The following is an 18,900-nucleotide window of genomic DNA, read 5'->3' on the forward strand; positions in this document are numbered from 1 at the left end:
AAAGATGACTGCACAGATATCCTTTCCAGCTACCCAGGAGAGTTTGGCAGGACATGTATGTTGGTGCAGAAACATTGCTGCACCAAGGTCAGCATGCTGGTGCTGACCTTGAATACCATGAACAGGTAGATTCAAGTTGTCTTATGAGTATATGATAATGAAGTTGAAGAAATGCCTTTGTATTGAATATATAGGGGATATATAAGAGCTATTGTTTATCTGCTTCCCCCTTAGTGTTTATGATGAAATTTAGAAAAATTTGAGTTACTTTATTTAGAGCAATGGGAAGAGTCATATTTGTAGGCATCATTGAAAGTTTTCGAAAGGAAACAATGAAAATATTAAAATATGCCAACCATGTGCGCATGCTAAATCACATCCAGTAGTGTTAGATTCCTTGGGACCCCATGGACTCTAGCCACCAGGTTCCCCTCTCCATGGAATTCTCCGGGCAAGAAAGTAGAGAGGGTAGCCATTTCCTTCTCCAGGGGATTTTCCTGACCCAGGGATCAAACCTACATCTCCTGTATTGCAGGCAGTTTCTTACCTTCTGAGTCACCACGAAAGCCCAAGATGCTATGGTATGGAAAAAAGAAAATCAACCTTTTGACCAAAGCAATGTACATAGGCACATAAGTTGACCTTTGAACAAAAAGAGGGTTGGTTTCCAACCTACTGCATAGTCAAAAATCCTCCATAACTTTGCAGTCATCTTCCTATACCACTAATTCAACCAACTTTAAAAAAATAATACAAATTATTTTGGTTCTTAAGTGTTTGTTTTAAATGAATAATGCAACTCATCACTTCAGGGAAAGAGAAGAAATTACTTAGGATGGCATATTTAACTTGAGAAGTAATTATTTTTAATTAACCTATGATGCCCCATCAAAGAAATGGAATTTCCAGACATTTTTGATCCAAAGCTAAGAAAATTTTGAAGTAGGAAAAAATTAAAACTGCCTATGTGTATAACCAAGCCTAAGATTTAATAAAGAGATCTACTAAAAGTACACAGTGAGAGTGAAACTCATTCAGTCATGCCCAACTCTTTGCAACCCCATGAATTGTAGCTCACCAGGCTCCTCTGTACATGGGATTCTCCAGGCAAGAATACTGGAGTGGCTTGCCATGCCCTCCTCCAGGAAGTCTTCTCAACTCAAGGCTTGAACCAGGGTCTTTTGCTTTGCAGGCAGACTCTTTACCATCCCAGCTACCAGGGAAGCCATAAAATTACACAAAGAAACTGAATTTAAAAGATGGAAATCCCAGGAAATCAGATGAAGGAGTAATTTTATTCCACAGTGTTCAAGAACCACAACTTCTGGTTCTGAGGCTTTGAGTTATGCAATCAAGGGCACTTCATCAGCCCTAGTATAATTGGCCATTTTATACTGGCATGAAATGGAATCCCTTCAGAGCCCTCTTTATGTCTTTACTTCTTAGACTGTAAGTGAAGGGGTTCAGCATAGGTGTGACCACAGTGTACATCACCGAGGCAATTGCACTTGAGTGTGAGAGACGGGTAGCAGCAGACCTAAGGTAGTACAATAAAATAAAGAGACGACTGAGAGGTGGGCACACAGGTGGGAAATGCTTTATACTTCCCCCAGGCTGATGAGATTTTACACATACATGAAACTATTTTAGAAAAAGAGTAAAGGATACCAGCAAAAGGACCAACACCCATCAGGACAGCTGCAACATACATCACTATGTTATTAAGAAAGTTGTCAGAACAGGAAAGCGGTACCAACTGACTGAGTTCATAGAAAAAGTGGGGAATTTGCACAACTGGACAGAAGGACAATGGCAACACCATTAAGCTGTGCAGCAAGGAAAACAAGGCAACCACTACCCAGGATGTCAGAACCAGCAGTCCACAGAGACGGGGGCTCGTGATGACCATGTATGCAAAAGGTGGCAAATGACCACAAAGCGGTCATAGGCCATCACAGTTATGAGGACATCATCTAGTTCTCCAAAGAGAATGTAAAAATACATCTAGGCAATGCAGCCTCCATAGGTAATAACTTGGCTCTGTGTCTGAATATTTACCAGCATCTTTGGGATGATGGTGAAGGTGAAACAGATGTCTGCAAAGGACAGGTTGGACAGGAAGAAGTACACGGGAATGTGGAGGTGGGAGTCTGAGCTGACATCCAGGATGATGAGCAGGTTTCCAAATGCAGTGATCAGGTTCATGGAGAGGAAAGTCCAAATGTGAGCAGTTGTAGTTTTGGTTCCTCTGAAAGTCCCAGAAGAAGAAATTATGAAATTTGTGTATTATTTGCTGGTTCCATGTGGTGGAGGTGATTAACAGGAAAAAGAAAAAATAATATGACTAATTTTCACAAAACTGGTATAATTCACATAGCTAAAACTATTTAGCTCTTTATAAATCAATGTTAATATTTTATTTACAGAGAAGTTCTCTTTGAGGGTATACTCCATTTCATTTCTGACTAGGAATATTTGTCCCATTCTTAGCATATTTCCAGAAGTCATATATTCTAGAGATTTAATGAGAAATTGTTTCATATATTTGAGAAATATATATTGAGTGCCAGCTGTGTTTCAACTACATGCAGGCAATAAGTAGAGAGCGATGGAAAACAAATCTCCCACAATCCAAGGATGATGAGAGATGAAGTGCAAACAAAATACGATATGTCAGCTGGTATCAAATGTTATGAAGAAAACAAAACCAGATATAAAGAAGAGAGTTGTAGGAGGTGTTATTTTGTACTGAGGGTTCAGGCAGGGTCAGAAAGCAAGGTGATAATTGAACAGATAGCAAAGAAAGAGAGAGAAGGATCTAGTTTGACAAGAGGAGAAGTTTATGCCTGGCCACTGCAAAGTAACTGAGGAAGATGATTATTCCACATGTTCAGATCCAAACAAGGAAGCCAGTGGGGCAGAGGAATAAGCTAGAACAGGAGTGATTAGAGATGGTGTCAAGAATGCTGAGGAACAAGGTGGCCTCCCCACTATAAGTGAACCTTCAGTCCACAGAGAATCACTCCTTCTGTGTTGTTCCCAGCACTTTATTAACTTAATCATAAAAGCTTCCTGTGATTATATCAGATCCACTTCTTCATACCATCTGTTGATTGAATTCTGGCTTCTGTGTTGTAAGTCATCTCAATGTGTGAGTGCAGGTGCTTCAAAGAACTGCTCTCACTTCCCAAGGCTCAGGTGTGCGTGCACACACACACACACACAACCTTGTCCCCCTAGGTTGTGTTACTGCCATGCATTCCTCACCCAGATCCACCCTCCTTAGGCCCCGATTAGTTACAACTCAAGCTAGTCAGATCAGATTAACTTTCTCATGAAGGATTTGTAAATGGTACCCAGAAATCCCAGTTTATAAATTTTCCATGGAAATAAACCTGGAAATAAGCTTGGAGTTCCATTTTGGTATGGCTAATTTCTGCTTTTTATTTAAAGAAATATAAAAACTATGAGATAGAGGAACAGAATAGACATATGAATATCAGGGGAAAATGTCCAGTAAACTCAAACAGCTCTCGACACAATGCAATAAATAAAACCTCCCTTGGTTTGTCAACATTCCAAGTTCAAAGACATCTCCCTGATGTCCTGAAAAAGCAATAAAGAAAAACATATTTTTGCTAAGGACACAAACAGTGATATCTTTATGATGTGAAACACCTTACAGTTTGAATATCCCAAAAGGAAAACATGCAAATGAGATAAACTATCGCTTCAAAACCAGAAATACATAGAACAAAAGCAGAAGACTTCTTTTTCCTGAGGCTTTTCCCTATTTGCCCAACCTGTTGATAAATAAAATCTTTATACTTACTGTCTACATCTACTGGAAGCATTTTACAACTTCCATTCCCTTTAATTGGACTTCCGCTATGACCATCTAATTGTTAACACTGAGACTTGGCATTTCCCAACACAATGTTCACTTTATTTTTAGATTGTAAACAAACACGTTGATATTAGGGAAGCCAGCAGACAGCTGACCTCTGGCCTCTGTCATGTCCATGTTTCTGGCTTCGCTCCTCTCTGCTTCTCTCCCTGCAGTATCTGCGGAGTTCTGAGGCTCACCTGCAAGCAGATTCAGAGAGAAGGCTTTCCCGATGGAAGTCAAAACTCCTCGCTAAAAGACTGATGAGGCAGACCAAATTTTTGTTCCCAAACAGGACAACAGGAAGAGACCAAGCACTGACCTCTCAGCCGGATATATGACTGCAAAAGCAACGACCACGTCCTGTCCAACCACAGTGGCACAGGCTGAGGGACTGCAGCAGAGGAGATATTTAGGGCTTCCATGTTAATTAGGCATGCTTTCCTCTTGTTCCTCTAACCTCTATGTACATGATTTCCCTTGGAGACACTGGTCGGGACAGAAAGAATTTTTTTTCTGCCAATTCTGTGTTCCTAGGAGATTGCTTTATAAGATAAATTAAATTTTTATTACTGCTTCTCTTTTAACTCTCCTTCTTCCAAAGCTCTAATTCTCACAGAATCTCATGACATCCCTGCGTTCAAATTTTCTCAAACATATGATATGAAGAATTTGTCTTGACTAGGTCACGTGGGTCTTCAAAGCTTTGAAAATGACTCTTCCCCTCTTCAGAAAGGAGGATGTTTGTTTTTTTAGTGTAAAACCTTAGGTGTTATAATCCCTGGATTCATGATAGCTTTCCCAAAACAATTAAGAATGTACTACCTATATTAGAAATTGAGAACTGTCATTTTTTACAGCATTATAAAACATTTGTATTTAATTATAAGAGGGATATTTAGATATTGTTATGCCCAATAAGCTCACTTGGCATATTATCCTTGACCCAAGGATCGAGCTCATGTCTCTTAAGTTCCCTGCATTGATAGGCAGGTTCTTTACCACTAGTGTCACCTGGGAAGCCCTGGCATACTATAGAAATTGTCAGATTTAATTTTTTTTTTTTTTCAGATTTAATTTTAAAAACAGTGAATTGTACGAAGTAGTACTTTTACGAACTCCATTCTCCGTTGTCAAAATGAGACTCTGAAGGATTTAATGTTCTACTTAATGGTATAAACCATGTAAGGGCTGGAATCTGGATTGGAATCTCCTAGTTCTAGAACTCTGGGCAGTGATTCTCAACCACAGAACAGCATGAAATACAAATATTTAGCCTGTGTAAGGCAAAAGTAAGAATGTGAGAAACCCTATTCAGACCAGAACATCTATAGATTCATTTTGCATACAAATCACCAAGATTTGTGGTTCAAATACAAATTCTGATTCATCAGGTTTCTAGTGGGGCCAAGGACTGCATTTCTAACGAGTAGTTGATGCTGCAATGCCTAGTCTGGGAATCACATTCAATAGCAAGGCTGTGGTCCTGGGTTAGAGTCAGGTATACACAGGGTTAGTCTTCTCACCAAGAAGCTTTTATGTATATAAGTTTGAAAACAAGTTCTTCACTCACTTATAGGAGAAAAGTGAAAGTGCTAGTTGTTCAGTCATGTCTGGTCATGTCCTGTAGCCCGCCAGGCTCCTCTGTCCATGGGATTCTCCAGGCAAGAATACTGGAGTGGGTAGCCATTTCCTTCTCCAGGGGATCTTCCACACCCAGGGATGGAACACCGGTCTTCTGCATTGCAGGCAGAATCTTTACCACTGAGCCACCAAGAGTGGGAGTCACTTATAGGTGATTACACATAATTTGTCATCATAAACACATCAACCATTGCTTGACCTTAACAACAACAAGACTTTCACATGGACACCAAAACTTTATTGAAAAGATATAGAGCATGAAAATAAAATATTTTGCCTAGTAATAAAAAATGTAATTTAAATTTTCATCCTATTGACACTTTTTCCCTGACTTAAAGGTCATATTAAGTGAATGTACTCAAATGTGTGTTGCTGTGTAGACTTCATTTGGAAACCTGTAGTGGATTATCATTTGTCAGTAACTAAGGTAGGCACTGTGGACAATGCTGAATAAGAGAACAGGATCTGAAAGAGAAGAATAAGGCTAGATAACCACCTATAAAACACACTGTAGGTTCAATCTCCATTTTCAAGGACAGTTATGGCAGTGATTTTCAGAAGAACGTTGTACACAAAATGAAAAGCTGTAGTCTCAGATTTCCTCTATTATAAGATCATATCAAATACCTTGGCTAATAATAAATGTAGTTTTCCCACAGTAGTCCTATTGTTTACTACAATCTTTCAGTAGCGCAGAGAAAAATTATTTGGGATGATATATGTCCTCTGAGCAGAAATTATCCTTAAGAAATCCATGCTGCCCTATGAAACAAATAAGCATTACCTATATTTTAAATCAAGTTTGGGAAAGCTTTGAGAAAGTAGAAAATGAACAAAGGGGGAAACTCTTTGTAAATCAGACAGTGAAGGAAGGATAAATGTGAATTACTTCAATGGTATAAAGAAGCTGAATCAAAGAAATGAAAATTCAGGAAATAGAGACACAGAACAATTCTATGTTCACACTCTGAACAAAGAATATTAAATTCTGGCTCAAATGCTTTGCAGTTTGCAAAAAATAAGGACTTATTTAACCTTATGACAATTAGTCCTTCTATTACAGCCATCCCAAAGAACCTTTTCAGGGCTTTCTTTATATCTTCATACCTTAGACTAAAAGGAAATGGTTCAGCACAGGTGTAACCACAGTGAACATCACTGAGGCTGTTGCACTTGACTGTGAGCTATGGATACCAGCAAAGCAAAGGTAGAGTTCTAGACTGTCACAATAGATCAGGAGACAAGTGAGAGTTGAGACACACAGATGGGTGCATACTTGTGCAATAAGTCACTTCAGTCATGTCTGGCTCTTTGAGACCCTATGAACTGTAGCCTGCCAGGCTTCTCTGTTCATGGGATTCTCTAGGCAAGAATACTGGAGTAGTTGCCATTTCCTTCTCCAGGGGATCTTCCTGACTGAGGGATCAAACCTGTATCTCTTAAGTATCCAGCATTGGCAGGCAGTTTCTTTACCACTAGCACCACCTGGGGAAGCTATCTTATAGTATGAGCAAAGGATCATAAGTGATCACCACCCATGAATACAGCTTCAAAATATATCCCTATGTCATTAAGAAAGGCTTTATAATTGGTAAGTTGGACCACCTGCTATATTCTGCTGCTATTGCTGCTGCTGCTGCTAAGTCACTTCAGTAGTGTCCGACTCTGTGCGACCCCATAGACGGCAGCCCACCAGGCTCCTCCGTCCCTGGGATTCTCCAGGCAAGAACACTGGAGTGGGTTGCCATTTCCTTCTCCACTGTTACATTCTACCTGCTATTTATTCCCTATTCTGGAAGAGATCTCAGCTATTATTTCTTTAAATAGTATCTTTTCTTTCTCTCGCACTCTCTTTTCCTCCTAAGATACTCAGTATACTTATTACCTCTTCTAATGGAGTCCTCTAATTTGTGTAGAGTCTCCATTTAAAAAAAAAAAAAAAAAAAAAGCAGTTCTCTTATTCCTAAATCATTCTACCTTTGAGGTCACTATTTCTCTTCGCCATATGATCTGCTCAACTTTTAGTGCTTTCTAATGCATCTTTCATCTCATTTACAGAGTTATTCAACTGCAGTATCTTTGTTTGGTTACGTTTAAGAGTTTTCATCTCTTTGAAAATCACTTCTTATTTTCATTTTTTTTAAATTTATGAGTTTAAATGCTTTTGAGAGTGTTCCCATAGCTTCCTGAGTTTCTCCATGACACTATTTGAGTTTTCCACTGGCTTGATCACATTCTCCTATGGTGTTAAGGTTGGTTTCTGGAAAATTGTCATTTTCTTTTTGTGATTCTGTATTACTGCGGTTTTTCATGGTGCCCAGTGGTAGCGCCTCTGGCAGTGCTTTTGAAATTATAAACACCTTTTTCACTTAGGTAAAAGTCTCTTCATTCTGATTCTAACAATTCCACAAACTGGTAACAAGAGGCCTTTCTGTGTTTTTCAGCTAGGTGACACAGTAACACAAGTCTCTTGTTTCTTTTACCTGAGTTGCATCCGAGTTGCATTTATTGAAGTAGAAATGCAACCCACTCCAGTATTCTTGCCTGGAAAATTCCATGGACACAAGAGCCTGGAGGGCTGCAATCCAGGGGGAGGCAAAGAGTCGGACACAATTGAGTGACTGAGCACGCATGTGCTCACTCATCTGCTGGCATCTCTGCTCAGGGAATGTGATAGTGGGCAATTTTGCATCATCCAGAGTCACCTGGTTCAAGGTCCCCACCAACCCAGTTTCCCTTTGGTTGTAGATAAGGCTGCATCTGGAAGGCCAGGTTCCCGTGTGCTTCCTCCACTGGTGCTACCAGGTGCTCTGGGTCTGTGGACTCAGCTGCCTCAGCCATTGGGCTGGGACCGGGGGCACTGCCTCTTGCTGTTTTCCCCTAGATGCACCTCTTCTGTGTATTCTAATCAACCCAATTTAACATGTAAAATTGTATGAATCTCTGGACTCCTGGTTATGGGACAGATGAATATTTGCTGAGTTATGGAACTCTGATTAATCAGAGATAGAAGGGGAGAGAAAAAGGGAGTGTCTTGTGCTACCATGATGCTGATGTCATCAAAGATATATTTATTTTTTCGTAAACTGTGAGATTGACATATATACATGGAGTTAACTATCATATATTGGTAAAGAAAGACATCCAGTATAACAGTATACAACATCATGGTTGAGACTTTAGAATTACAACATAGAAAATGACAGGTGAGTATAGATTTATGAGGAACCAAACAGAGATCAGGATAACCACACACTATACAAACTCATTTGTTAATAAGCTTATATTAAAGCATTGACTATGAAGATGAGTTATTATGCAGCAATAGCTAACTGATCAAAAATAAAAGTGAACAGAACTGAAGACAATTATATTAATCAGCTTCTTCTCAAATACGAAATTATTCTGATATTTAAAGGTAGCATTCTTGAATACTCTGTCTTTAAATTTTATTTCAGATAACTATTTTAAAAACTGGTACATTAAGTTTCCTCTCCAGATAAGCAAGAAAAGATGAAAAGTGTGTTTGTTTGCTCTAAACATGTAATCTTTAATCACGTGACTGGATAAGCATTTCAGTCTTCCAGTGAGTCATCCTTTGGTCATGTAAATATTGTGATATACCAAGTTTACTCTGAACAATGCAGTGGTGAAGGGCACTGACCTTCTGCACAGTAAAAAAATCTAAATATAATTTTATAGTCAGCTCTGTATCCACAGTTCCACATCTGAATGTTCAACGTAACCTATTAGAACCTATTTAAAATACCTTAGTTGTCAACTTTACTTTAAATAAAAATGAGTAATAAAACTAATAACTGTTGTTTAGAAAAATAAGAGAAAACTTACTTGTAATGACATATGTCATTCGAGAATAAATTATTCTTAAGAAACTCAGTCCTCTCTTGAAGGACATGAGTATTTCCAAATATTTCTGATCCAAAGATAGGAAAATTTTGAAGTAGGAAAAAGTACAAATAAAAAGCCTATATATCAGATTGAGGAGAAAGCTTAATAAATCAATACATGGAATTATTTTAATGAAAATGCCAGGGAACAAAGAGAAGAAGCAAATTTGATTCTACAATGACCAAAGAATCCAAATTTCTGATTCTGAGGCTTTGAGTCATGTCATCAAGGTCACTTCATCTCCCCCAGCAGAGTTGGTCTTTTCTACCTAGTATTTCATAGAATCTCTTCAGAGCCCCCTTTATGTCTTTATTCCTTAGACTGTAGATAAAGGGGTTCAGCATGGGTGTGACCACTGTGTACATCACTGAAGCTACTGCACCTGATCTTGAGCTGTGGGGAGTGGCAGGGTTAAGGTGCACTCCTAGGACAGAACAATAAAATAAAAAGACAACTGTGAGGTGAGATGCACAGGTGGAAAATGCTTTATACTTTCCCTCAGCTGATGAGATTCCACGTATGCAAGAAATTATTTTAGAGTAAGAGTAAAGTATCCCAGCAAAAGGACCACCACCCAGCAAGGTAGCTGCAAAATACAGTACCATGTCATTAAGAAAGGTGTCAGAACAGGCAAGTTGTAAGACTTGATTGAGTTCACAGAAAAAGTGGGGTATTTTGAAGTCTGCACAGAAGGACAATCGCAACACCATTAACTTCTGTAACAAGGAGTACACGACACCCACGATCCAAGATATCAGAACCAGAAGACCACAGAGTCGGGAGTTCATGATGACCATGTAATGCAACGGGTGACAGATGGCCACAAACCGGTCATAGGCCATCACAGTCAGGAGAAAATCATCTAAACTTGCAAAGAGTATGTAAAAGTACATCTGGATGATGCAGCCTTCAAAGGTGATCAATTTGCTCTGTGTCTGGATATTCCACAGCATCTTTGGGACGGTGGTGGAAGTGAAGCAGATGTCTACAAAGGACAGGTTGGAGAGGAAGAAGTACATGGGGGTGTGGAGGTGGGAGTCTGAGATGGTGGCCAGGATGATAAGCAGGTTTCCAAACACAGTGATCAGGTACATGGACAGAAAAAGTCCAAATACGAGGGGCTGCAGCTCAGGTGCCTCTGAAAATTCCATGAGAAGAAATTCTGAAACTTCTGAAATATTTTGTGGTTCCATGCCTTGTAGGTAACTACCAAGATATAGAATAGTAACTGATTAACTTTTACACAAGCAAGCATTAGCAACCTAGCATGCATGCATGTTCAGTCACTTCCGCCATGTCCGACTCTTTGCGATCCCATGAACTGTGGCCTGCAAGGCTCCTCTGTCCATGGGATTCTCCAGGCAAGAATATTGGAGTGGATTATTTCCTTCTCCAGGGGATCTTCCCGATGCAGGGATGGAACCTGTATCTTTTAAAACTCCTTCATTGGCAGGCAAGATGTTTACCGTTAGCACCAACCTAACATAAATGCTATTACTTACATGTCACAGTTAAGACATTAGCTTCAATAGGTATCAGTAGGGGATGAGGCAAAATCCTTTCTCATTTTACTTCTGTGCCATCTTCTTTGTTATTCATGTTCTTTGAGCTTTGATCTCCCTTTTGTAGGTTGAGTGGGCATACTACTTCTGGTTCTGTTTTTTTTTTTTTATTAACATTCAAAGCCCTCCCTAGACCATAATCTATAAATCATGTATATGCCATGATTATTTATCCTCTTACACTGAATAACTTTTTTCATATGATTTTCTCATTTGTCATACATATATTTATTTTACTATACTCAGTTCAGTTCAGTCTCTCAGTCATGTCTGACTCTTTGTGACCCCATGGACTGCAGCATGCCAGGCCTCCCTGTCCATCACCAACTCTCAGAATTTATTCAAACTCATGTCCATTGAGTCGATGATGCCATCCAATCATCTCATCCTCTGTCGTCCCCTTCTCCTGCCTTCAATCTTCCTGGCATCAGGGTCTTTTCAAATGAGTCAGTTCTTCATATCAGGTGGCCAAAGTATTGGAGTTTCAGCTTCAGGATCAGTCCTTCCAATGAATATTAAGGACTGATTTCCTTTTTGATGGACTGGTTGGATCTCCTTGCAATCCAAGGGACTCTCAAGGGTCTTCTCCAACACCACAGTTCAAAAGCATCAATTCTTTGATGCCCAGCTTTCTTTACAGTTCAGCTCTCACATCCATACATGACCACTGGAAAAACCATAGCTTTAACTAGACAGACCTTTGTTGGCAAAGTAATGTCTCTGCTTTTCAATATGCTGTCTAGGTTGGTCATAGCTTTCCTTCCAATGAGTAAGCATCTTTTAATTTCATGGCTGCAGTCACCATCTGCAGTGATTTGGGAGACCAAATAAATAAAGTCTGTCACTGTTTGCATTGTTTCCCCATCTATTTGCCATGAAGTGATGGGACCAAATGCCATGATCTTAGTTCTCTTAGGGGAGAGAATAGCCTATAGCCTGCATGCTATAATGACAATCAAAGATCTTGTATGCAATGAAGATCAAGATCCCACATGCTACAACTAAGATCAGGGCCTGCATGCATGCTCTGTTGCTCAGCTGTGTCCAGCACTTTGTGACCCCATGGACTATAGCCCACCAGGTTCCTCTGTCCATGGAATTTTTCAGGTAAGGATACTGGAGTGGGTGCCATTCACTTCTCCAGGGGATATTCCCAACCGAGGGGTCAAACCCAAGTCTCCTGTGGCTCCTGCATTGGCAGGTAGGTAGATTCTTTACCACTGAGCCACCTGGGAAGACCCAGCTCAGACCAGTGCAGCCAAATATATATATATATATATATATATATATATATATATATATATATGTTTAAAGAATGATACATTAAACTCTATGAAACAGAAAATTTTTGGTCAAAAATACTCAGAAAAAATGAATCTAGAAAAATGGTACAGATGAAGCTGTTTGCAAGGCAGAAACACAGACAGAGCGAGAACAAACACATGGAAACTAAGAGGGAAAGTGGGATAAGATGAATGGGGAGATTGAGACTGACATATACACAAACATACATATATTTTTTTTAACACAAAGAAAAAGAGCAGTATTCTCTAATTCTGCTAGAATAAATGTGAAGTGTGATGCATTGGGGAAACAACTTGAAGAGAGCTGTAAATGTTAAAAACAGATATTCTGTAATTCAGGGTTCCTCGGTCTCTGCACCACTGGATATTCTGAGCCAGGTCATTCTCTGTAGTGGTATCATTCCTGCATACTCTAGGACGTTTATAAGGATCCTTGCCCACCACCTACCTCATCCCACTGTGATAGTGAAAAATGTCTATGGGTGTAGCTCAATGTCCCCTGGGGGAATTACTCATCCTTGGTTGAGAAGCACAGTTTTAAGTGAATAATATCAAATATTTGTAAATCTGTGCTATAATAGCAATATGTTGAAAAATAATATGACAGACCCCCATATATGTGAGTATCATAGCCACACCATGAAATATTATACAGACACTAAAATAATGAAGCAGAATTATAACTAATTGACTGGAAGCAAGTTCCTAAGGTATTATTGATTTTAAAAAAGAGAGGAACAAACAGCAGAAAAAAAAGACCTCACTGAAACATAAAGAATATTTATGAGGTACACAGGATTGTGTTCAAACATCTGTGCAAATGTGTGTGAATTTGTGTAAGTGCATAATTTAGAACAAGAGATTTAAAGGAAACCAAGAACTTATAGACAAAAATGTCAATAAGAATGAAATTAGATTAAGTACATGTTTTATTAAAAAAAGAGTATGCAACAAAATTGAATGAAAATTTATGGCTAACTTATACAAAAATTAAAAAGTATTAACTCAGGGATACCAACATAGGTACTAAATTCAACATTAAAATTGCCAAAGACTTGAAAATGAAATATTATAACCAAAGTCCTTTTAAAATGTGGGGATGGAGCAGAATCTAAATTATAATTTCATCTCATATAGAGACAGATGGATTCAAACATGTTTATAGAATATAATGGCAACATTTAGTCCAAAGGTCAAGACAAATATCTTCCAAATTATGGTGAAAGGTGATGAACTTTTAGAAAAGGATTTAGTCACAAGGCCAAAAGGAGCATTAAGGAATAACAGAGATATGAAAACTCACTGGGAATGTATATTAGTATGAAAGACTATTTATTACCTCTAAAGATTTTTGTTTTTGTTTATAGCAAATATTGACACATGGAGAATATTAAAGTGACAGCTAAATTAGTGTAGTAATAACAATAAAAAAGCAATGAATGGGATATAATGTACAGTACTCTGACTAATAATTAATAATACTCTACTGCATATTTGAAAGTTTCTAAGGAACAATAGATCCCAAAAACTCTCATCACAAAAAAAAATTGCAATTGTACTACGAATGCTGACAAATGCTAACTAGATTTATTGTGGTGGTCATCTAGCAATATGAACACATATTGAATCATTGTGCTTACAGCAGCGACGAATACATTTTATATGTCAACTATAGCTTAGATTCTTTGTTAAAAACAATGAAGAGAACACTATGAATGATAGACAGATTTGACAAAGAAAATTAATCAACTCTTTCCCACAAATATATCACACGTATCTAAAGAACTGGGGGATTCACAGGGGGATCGCTGGGTAAAGAATCCACCTACAATGCAGGAGATTAGATTCCAGGATGGGGAAGATCACTTGGAGGAGGGAATTGCAACCCACTCCAGTGTTCTTCTCATACTGTTCATGGGGATTGGAGGGATTGGGGGCGGGAGGAGAAGGGGACGATAGAGGATGAGATGGCTGGATGGCATCACCGACTCGTAGGCATGAGTTTGAGTAAATTCTGGGAGTTTGTGATGGACAGGGAGGCCTCGCGTGCTGCAATTCATGGGGTTGCAAAGAGTGTGACACAACTGAAAGACTGAACTGAACAGAACTGAACCAGTGTTCTTGCCTGGGAAATTTCATGGACAGAGGAGCCTAGCAGGATACAGTGCATGGGATCGCAAAGAGTCAGACTTGACTAAAGTGACTGAATACACACACATATAAAAGAACTAAATGGCAAACAGTCTGTTTAGTGTAAAGAAACGATTCTTTGTTTCAAAGAACAATAAAAAAGGAATAACAGCACACTGGCACTGCTATAAAAAAACCAACGGATTTCTATGGACTTTAAAAGAAAATCATAGAGAAACTCTGAATGGCTAACAAGCACACAAATATATTCAGCCTCACAAAACAGAAAGAGACTCGCAGACTTAAACGAACTTGGTTCGTTGGTTATGGTTGCCAGGAGGAAGGGATAGTTAAGGACTCTGGGAAGATCATGTACACATTGCTATATTTAAAATGGATAACCAATGAAAACCTATTGTACAGCACATGGAACTCTGGTCAATGTTCTGTGCCAGCCTGGATGGGAGAGAGTTTTGAGGGAGAAGGGATAAACATTATATGTATAGCTGATTCCCTTCGCCGTTCACCTGAAACTATCACAATATTGTTAACTGGGTATACCCCAATACAAAATGCTTTTGGTGTTAAAAAATAAAAAATAAAATTAAAAAAGTGAAGCTCATTAGCATACCTCTTCTCACCAATGAAATAAAGATTTTTTAATGTAAATGCCCTGAGTTGAGCAAAGACATCCAGGCATGTTCATTTCATACACTGCTCTTGCAGGAAAGTCTTTGCAAGCATTCATTGGTCTAGATCTACCTTCTTCATGTGGAAATAATCGTCTAATATATCCCATCTTACAATAAAAAAAGTGACCTTACTTCTCTGTATAACCTTTGACAAGCGATACCCTATTTGTCTACTCCTGTTAATTATTGATCTCCGAGGATTTATGATCTACTTTTCATAAAAGTATTTTGCTTTTCCTGTTTATTCTTTTAATTGAACTCCCATTATTACCATTTAATTGTCAACATACACAATTGCATTTTGGAATGCAATGCTCAATTTTATTTTTGACCATTATACATAGATACATTAAATTATTAGGAAAGCCAACAAAAGACTGTAGTGATTTCTGGTACCTGTGTATGTTAGATTGCCTCACAGGTGACCTCAGGTACATGTTCTCGGCTTCTCTCCTCGCTGATCCTCTCCTGCAGTATCTGTGGAGCTCTCAGACTCACCTGCTCGGAAACTTTGAGAGAAGGTTTCTGTGTGGCAGTCCAAATTCTCCCCTAAATAGTTGATGATGCAGCCCCAAGTTGTGTGTAATTACAAGACAAGAAGAAGAGATCAAGTATGGGTTTCTCAGTGAGATTTAGGTCTGCAAAAGCAACAACTACATCCTGTCCAACCAAAGCGGCACAGGCTGAGGGACTGCAGCAGAGGAAATATTTACAGCTTCCTGTGTCAGCTCATTAGGCATGTCTATCCTTTGTTACTCCAACCTCTAAGTATGTGATTTCCCTTAAGAACAGGAGGCTGGACAGAATGGACTCTTTATCCTGCTGATTCTCTGTTCCTAGGAGACTGCATTACAAGCTAGGTGAATTCAGTTTTGATCACTCCTTCTCCTTTAACTTTCCTGCTTCCAAAGCTCTAAGCCTCCCAGGACCTCATCACATTCCTGAGTTCAAATTCTCTCAAAAGTGTAATATTGAGAATTTGACTTGACTGAGTCACGTGGGTCTTCAAAGCTTTGTTTGGTGGTGAGGACATAACCCTTGAAATCTCTAAAAAATGCTATTCACCTCATCAAAGACAAGGTAAATTTGTGTACTTTTTAAACACAAAAATTGGGCACTATATTATCGGGATTCATGATAGCTTTCAAAGCCAATAAGACATTTCCCAGTTATATCAGAAGTTATGAGCTCATTTAATCCCTCATTGTAAAATGTTTATAATTATAAGAGGGATATTTATATGTTGCTATGCACCATAACAGAACATAACAGGGAAACCTGGCATGCTGCAGACCATGGGGTTGCAAAGCGTGTGTCACAACTCAGACACTGAACAACAGTAAGAAGGGGGCAGGGTTATCTGAAGCATGCCATTGTGTATGCTTGTAATAACAGAAGCAGCAAAGCAGGAGTTAAAGCCAGAGAAACAGATCCAGAATGGAACCAAAGTTAACCCTTCCAGGTTACAGGGTTCCAGAAGGAACAAATTTTAATCCACAAGGATGAGAGAATCACAACTGCCGAATCAGAGACTTTAAGCCATGAAACAATAGCATGCCATCACCCCCCAAGAAATTTGGCCCTTTTAACATGGCTTTAAGTAAAAGCTCTTCACAGCCTGCTTTATGTTCTTGTTCCTCAAACTATAGATGAAGGGGTTCAACATAGGTGTGACCACAGTGTACATCACGGAGGCTATGGCATTTGAATGTGAGCTGTGGGTAGCAGCAGAGCTAAGGTACAATCCTAGGCTCGTACAATAAAACAAGGAGACAACTGAGAGGTGAGATGCACAGGTGGAGAATGCTTTAGACTTCCCCAGAGCAGAAGAGATTCTACATATGCAGGAAACTATTTTAGAGTAAGAGTAAACAATCCCAGCAAAAGGACCACCACCCAGTAGGACAGTTGCAAGATAGATCATCATGATATTAAGAAAGGTATCAGAACTGGCAAGTTGTATCACCTGATGGAGTTCACAGAAAAAGTGGGGAATTTCCAAATCTGGACAGAAGGACAATCGAAACACCATTAGGCTGTGTAACAAGGAATACATGGCACTCACTACCCAGGATACCAGACACAGGCGTCCGCAGAGCCGAGGGCTCATGATGACCGTGTAGTGCAAGGGGTAGCAGATGGCCACATACCGATCATAGGCCATCACAGTCAGCAGGAAGTCATCTAATGCTGCAAAAAGTATGTAAAAATACATCTGGGCGATGCAGCCTTCATAGGTTATGGCTTTGCTCTCAGTCTGAATATTCATCAGCATCTTTGGGATCGTGGTGGAGGTGAGACAGATGTCTACAAAGGACAGGTTGGAGAGGAAGAAGTACATGGGGATGTGGAATTGAGGGTCTGAGCAAATAGCCAGGATGATCACCAGGTTTCCAAAAACAGTTATCAGGTACATGGAGAGGAAAATCCAAAATATGAGGGGCTGGAGTTCTGGTGCCTCTGAGAATCTGAGAAGAAGAAATTTAAAAGTTTGTGTGTTGTTCCCTGGTTCCATGTGCTGGAGTTGACTACCAGGAGAAAGGAAAATAACAATTACTTTTCACACATACGGACATAAGTCACATATCTGAACTACTACAGTATCTATTGTGCCATCAAGAAAATGATTTTACTATTTTATGTATAGATAAGTTCTCTTTGAGAGTATGTGTGCTAAATCACTTTGGTTGTGCCTGACTTTGTGCAACCCCATGGAATGCAATCGATGAGGCTCCTCTGTCCATGGTATTCTCCAGGCAAAAATACTGGAGTGGGTTGTCATGCCCTCCTCCAGGGGATCTTCCTGACTCAGGGATCATACCCCAGGCTCTTACATATTGTTTATTTTCTTGCCAAAATATCATGTCAATTAAAGTAGATTACATCCTTAGTATTATACAATCTTTGACTGAATTCTGGCCTCTGTATTGTAAGTCCCCTTAATAAAAAGGCCCAAGTGCCTCTGATTGAAGAATTGTTCTCAATCCACAAGGTGTGAATTAACAAGAACTAACAAGAACTCCTGGGCTATGTAACTCCATGCATTTCTCACCTATAATCAGCATCCTTAGGCCATGAGTTCTGACATCCCAAGCTGGTCAAACCAGAATATCTTTCCTGTATAGAATGTATAAATTGTACCTAGAAATTCCAGTATATGAACTTCTAATGGACCAATAAATTTGGAGTTCTTTTTCTACTTAACCATTTTCTTCTCTATATTTAAAAAATTATTAAGAGAGAGGGAGAGAAAAAAAATAGAGAGGAAAGTTAAATGGGCATATAAATATTAGGGGAGAAAATATCCAATAGTCCAAATGTACCCTGAGACAATACAATGAAGAAAAGCTTCCTTGGTTTGGCAACATTCCAAATCCAGGGACATCTCCTAGATGCAAAAAAAATTTTTTTCCAAGGACAGAAACAGTGATATCTTTTATGATATGAAATAACCTGCAAATTGAATATCCTAAAAGAAAAATAAGCAAAAGGAATAAAGTAACAATTCAAAGCAGGAAACACAAAACACAACAAAAGTTGGGAATGTTTTATATGAAGCAGCAGCAGATTTCTTTTTTCCTTGAGGCTTATCCTTATTTGTCTACTCCTGCTGGTAATTATGGGCTTCTCTAATGGCTCAGCAGGTAAAGAATCTGCCTGCAGTGTAGGAGACACAGGAGATGCAGGTTCAGTCTCTGAGTCAGGAACATCCCCTGGAGGAGGAAATGGGAACCCACTCCAATATTCTTGCCTGAAAAGTCCCTTGGACAGAG

General features: G+C 39.1%; 2 protein-coding genes and 1 pseudogene across 2 annotated transcripts; all 3 read right to left on the reverse strand.

Moving 5' to 3' along the window:
- Positions 1-1,389: 1,389 nt before the first annotated feature.
- LOC136156010 (olfactory receptor 1571-like) lies at positions 1,390-8,371 on the reverse strand (annotated as a pseudogene).
- Positions 8,372-9,675: 1,304 nt separating this feature from the next.
- Positions 9,676-10,632, reverse strand: LOC136156036 (olfactory receptor-like protein OLF4). Its single transcript, XM_065918392.1, has one exon. The coding sequence runs from the start codon at positions 10,630-10,632 to the stop codon at positions 9,676-9,678; it is 957 nt and encodes a 318-aa protein (XP_065774464.1).
- A 6,080-nt stretch (positions 10,633-16,712) lies between these two features.
- LOC136156071 (olfactory receptor 7A5-like) lies at positions 16,713-17,642 on the reverse strand. The gene has a single exon (XM_065918461.1). It carries the CDS (start codon positions 17,640-17,642, stop codon positions 16,713-16,715), a length of 930 nt encoding a protein of 309 aa, XP_065774533.1.
- Positions 17,643-18,900: the final 1,258 nt, after the last annotated feature.

This window comes from Muntiacus reevesi, chromosome 1 (genome assembly GCF_963930625.1).
Source record: "Muntiacus reevesi chromosome 1, mMunRee1.1, whole genome shotgun sequence".
Lineage (NCBI taxonomy): Eukaryota > Metazoa > Chordata > Mammalia > Artiodactyla > Cervidae > Muntiacus > Muntiacus reevesi.

Excerpts from the sequence above, each read along its gene's own strand:
- LOC136156036 (XM_065918392.1), bottom strand. The coding sequence starts at position 10,632 with ATGGAACCACAAAATATTTCAGAAGTTTCAGAATTTCTTCTCATGGAA.
- LOC136156071 (XM_065918461.1), bottom strand. The coding sequence starts at position 17,642 with ATGGAACCAGGGAACAACACACAAACTTTTAAATTTCTTCTTCTCAGA.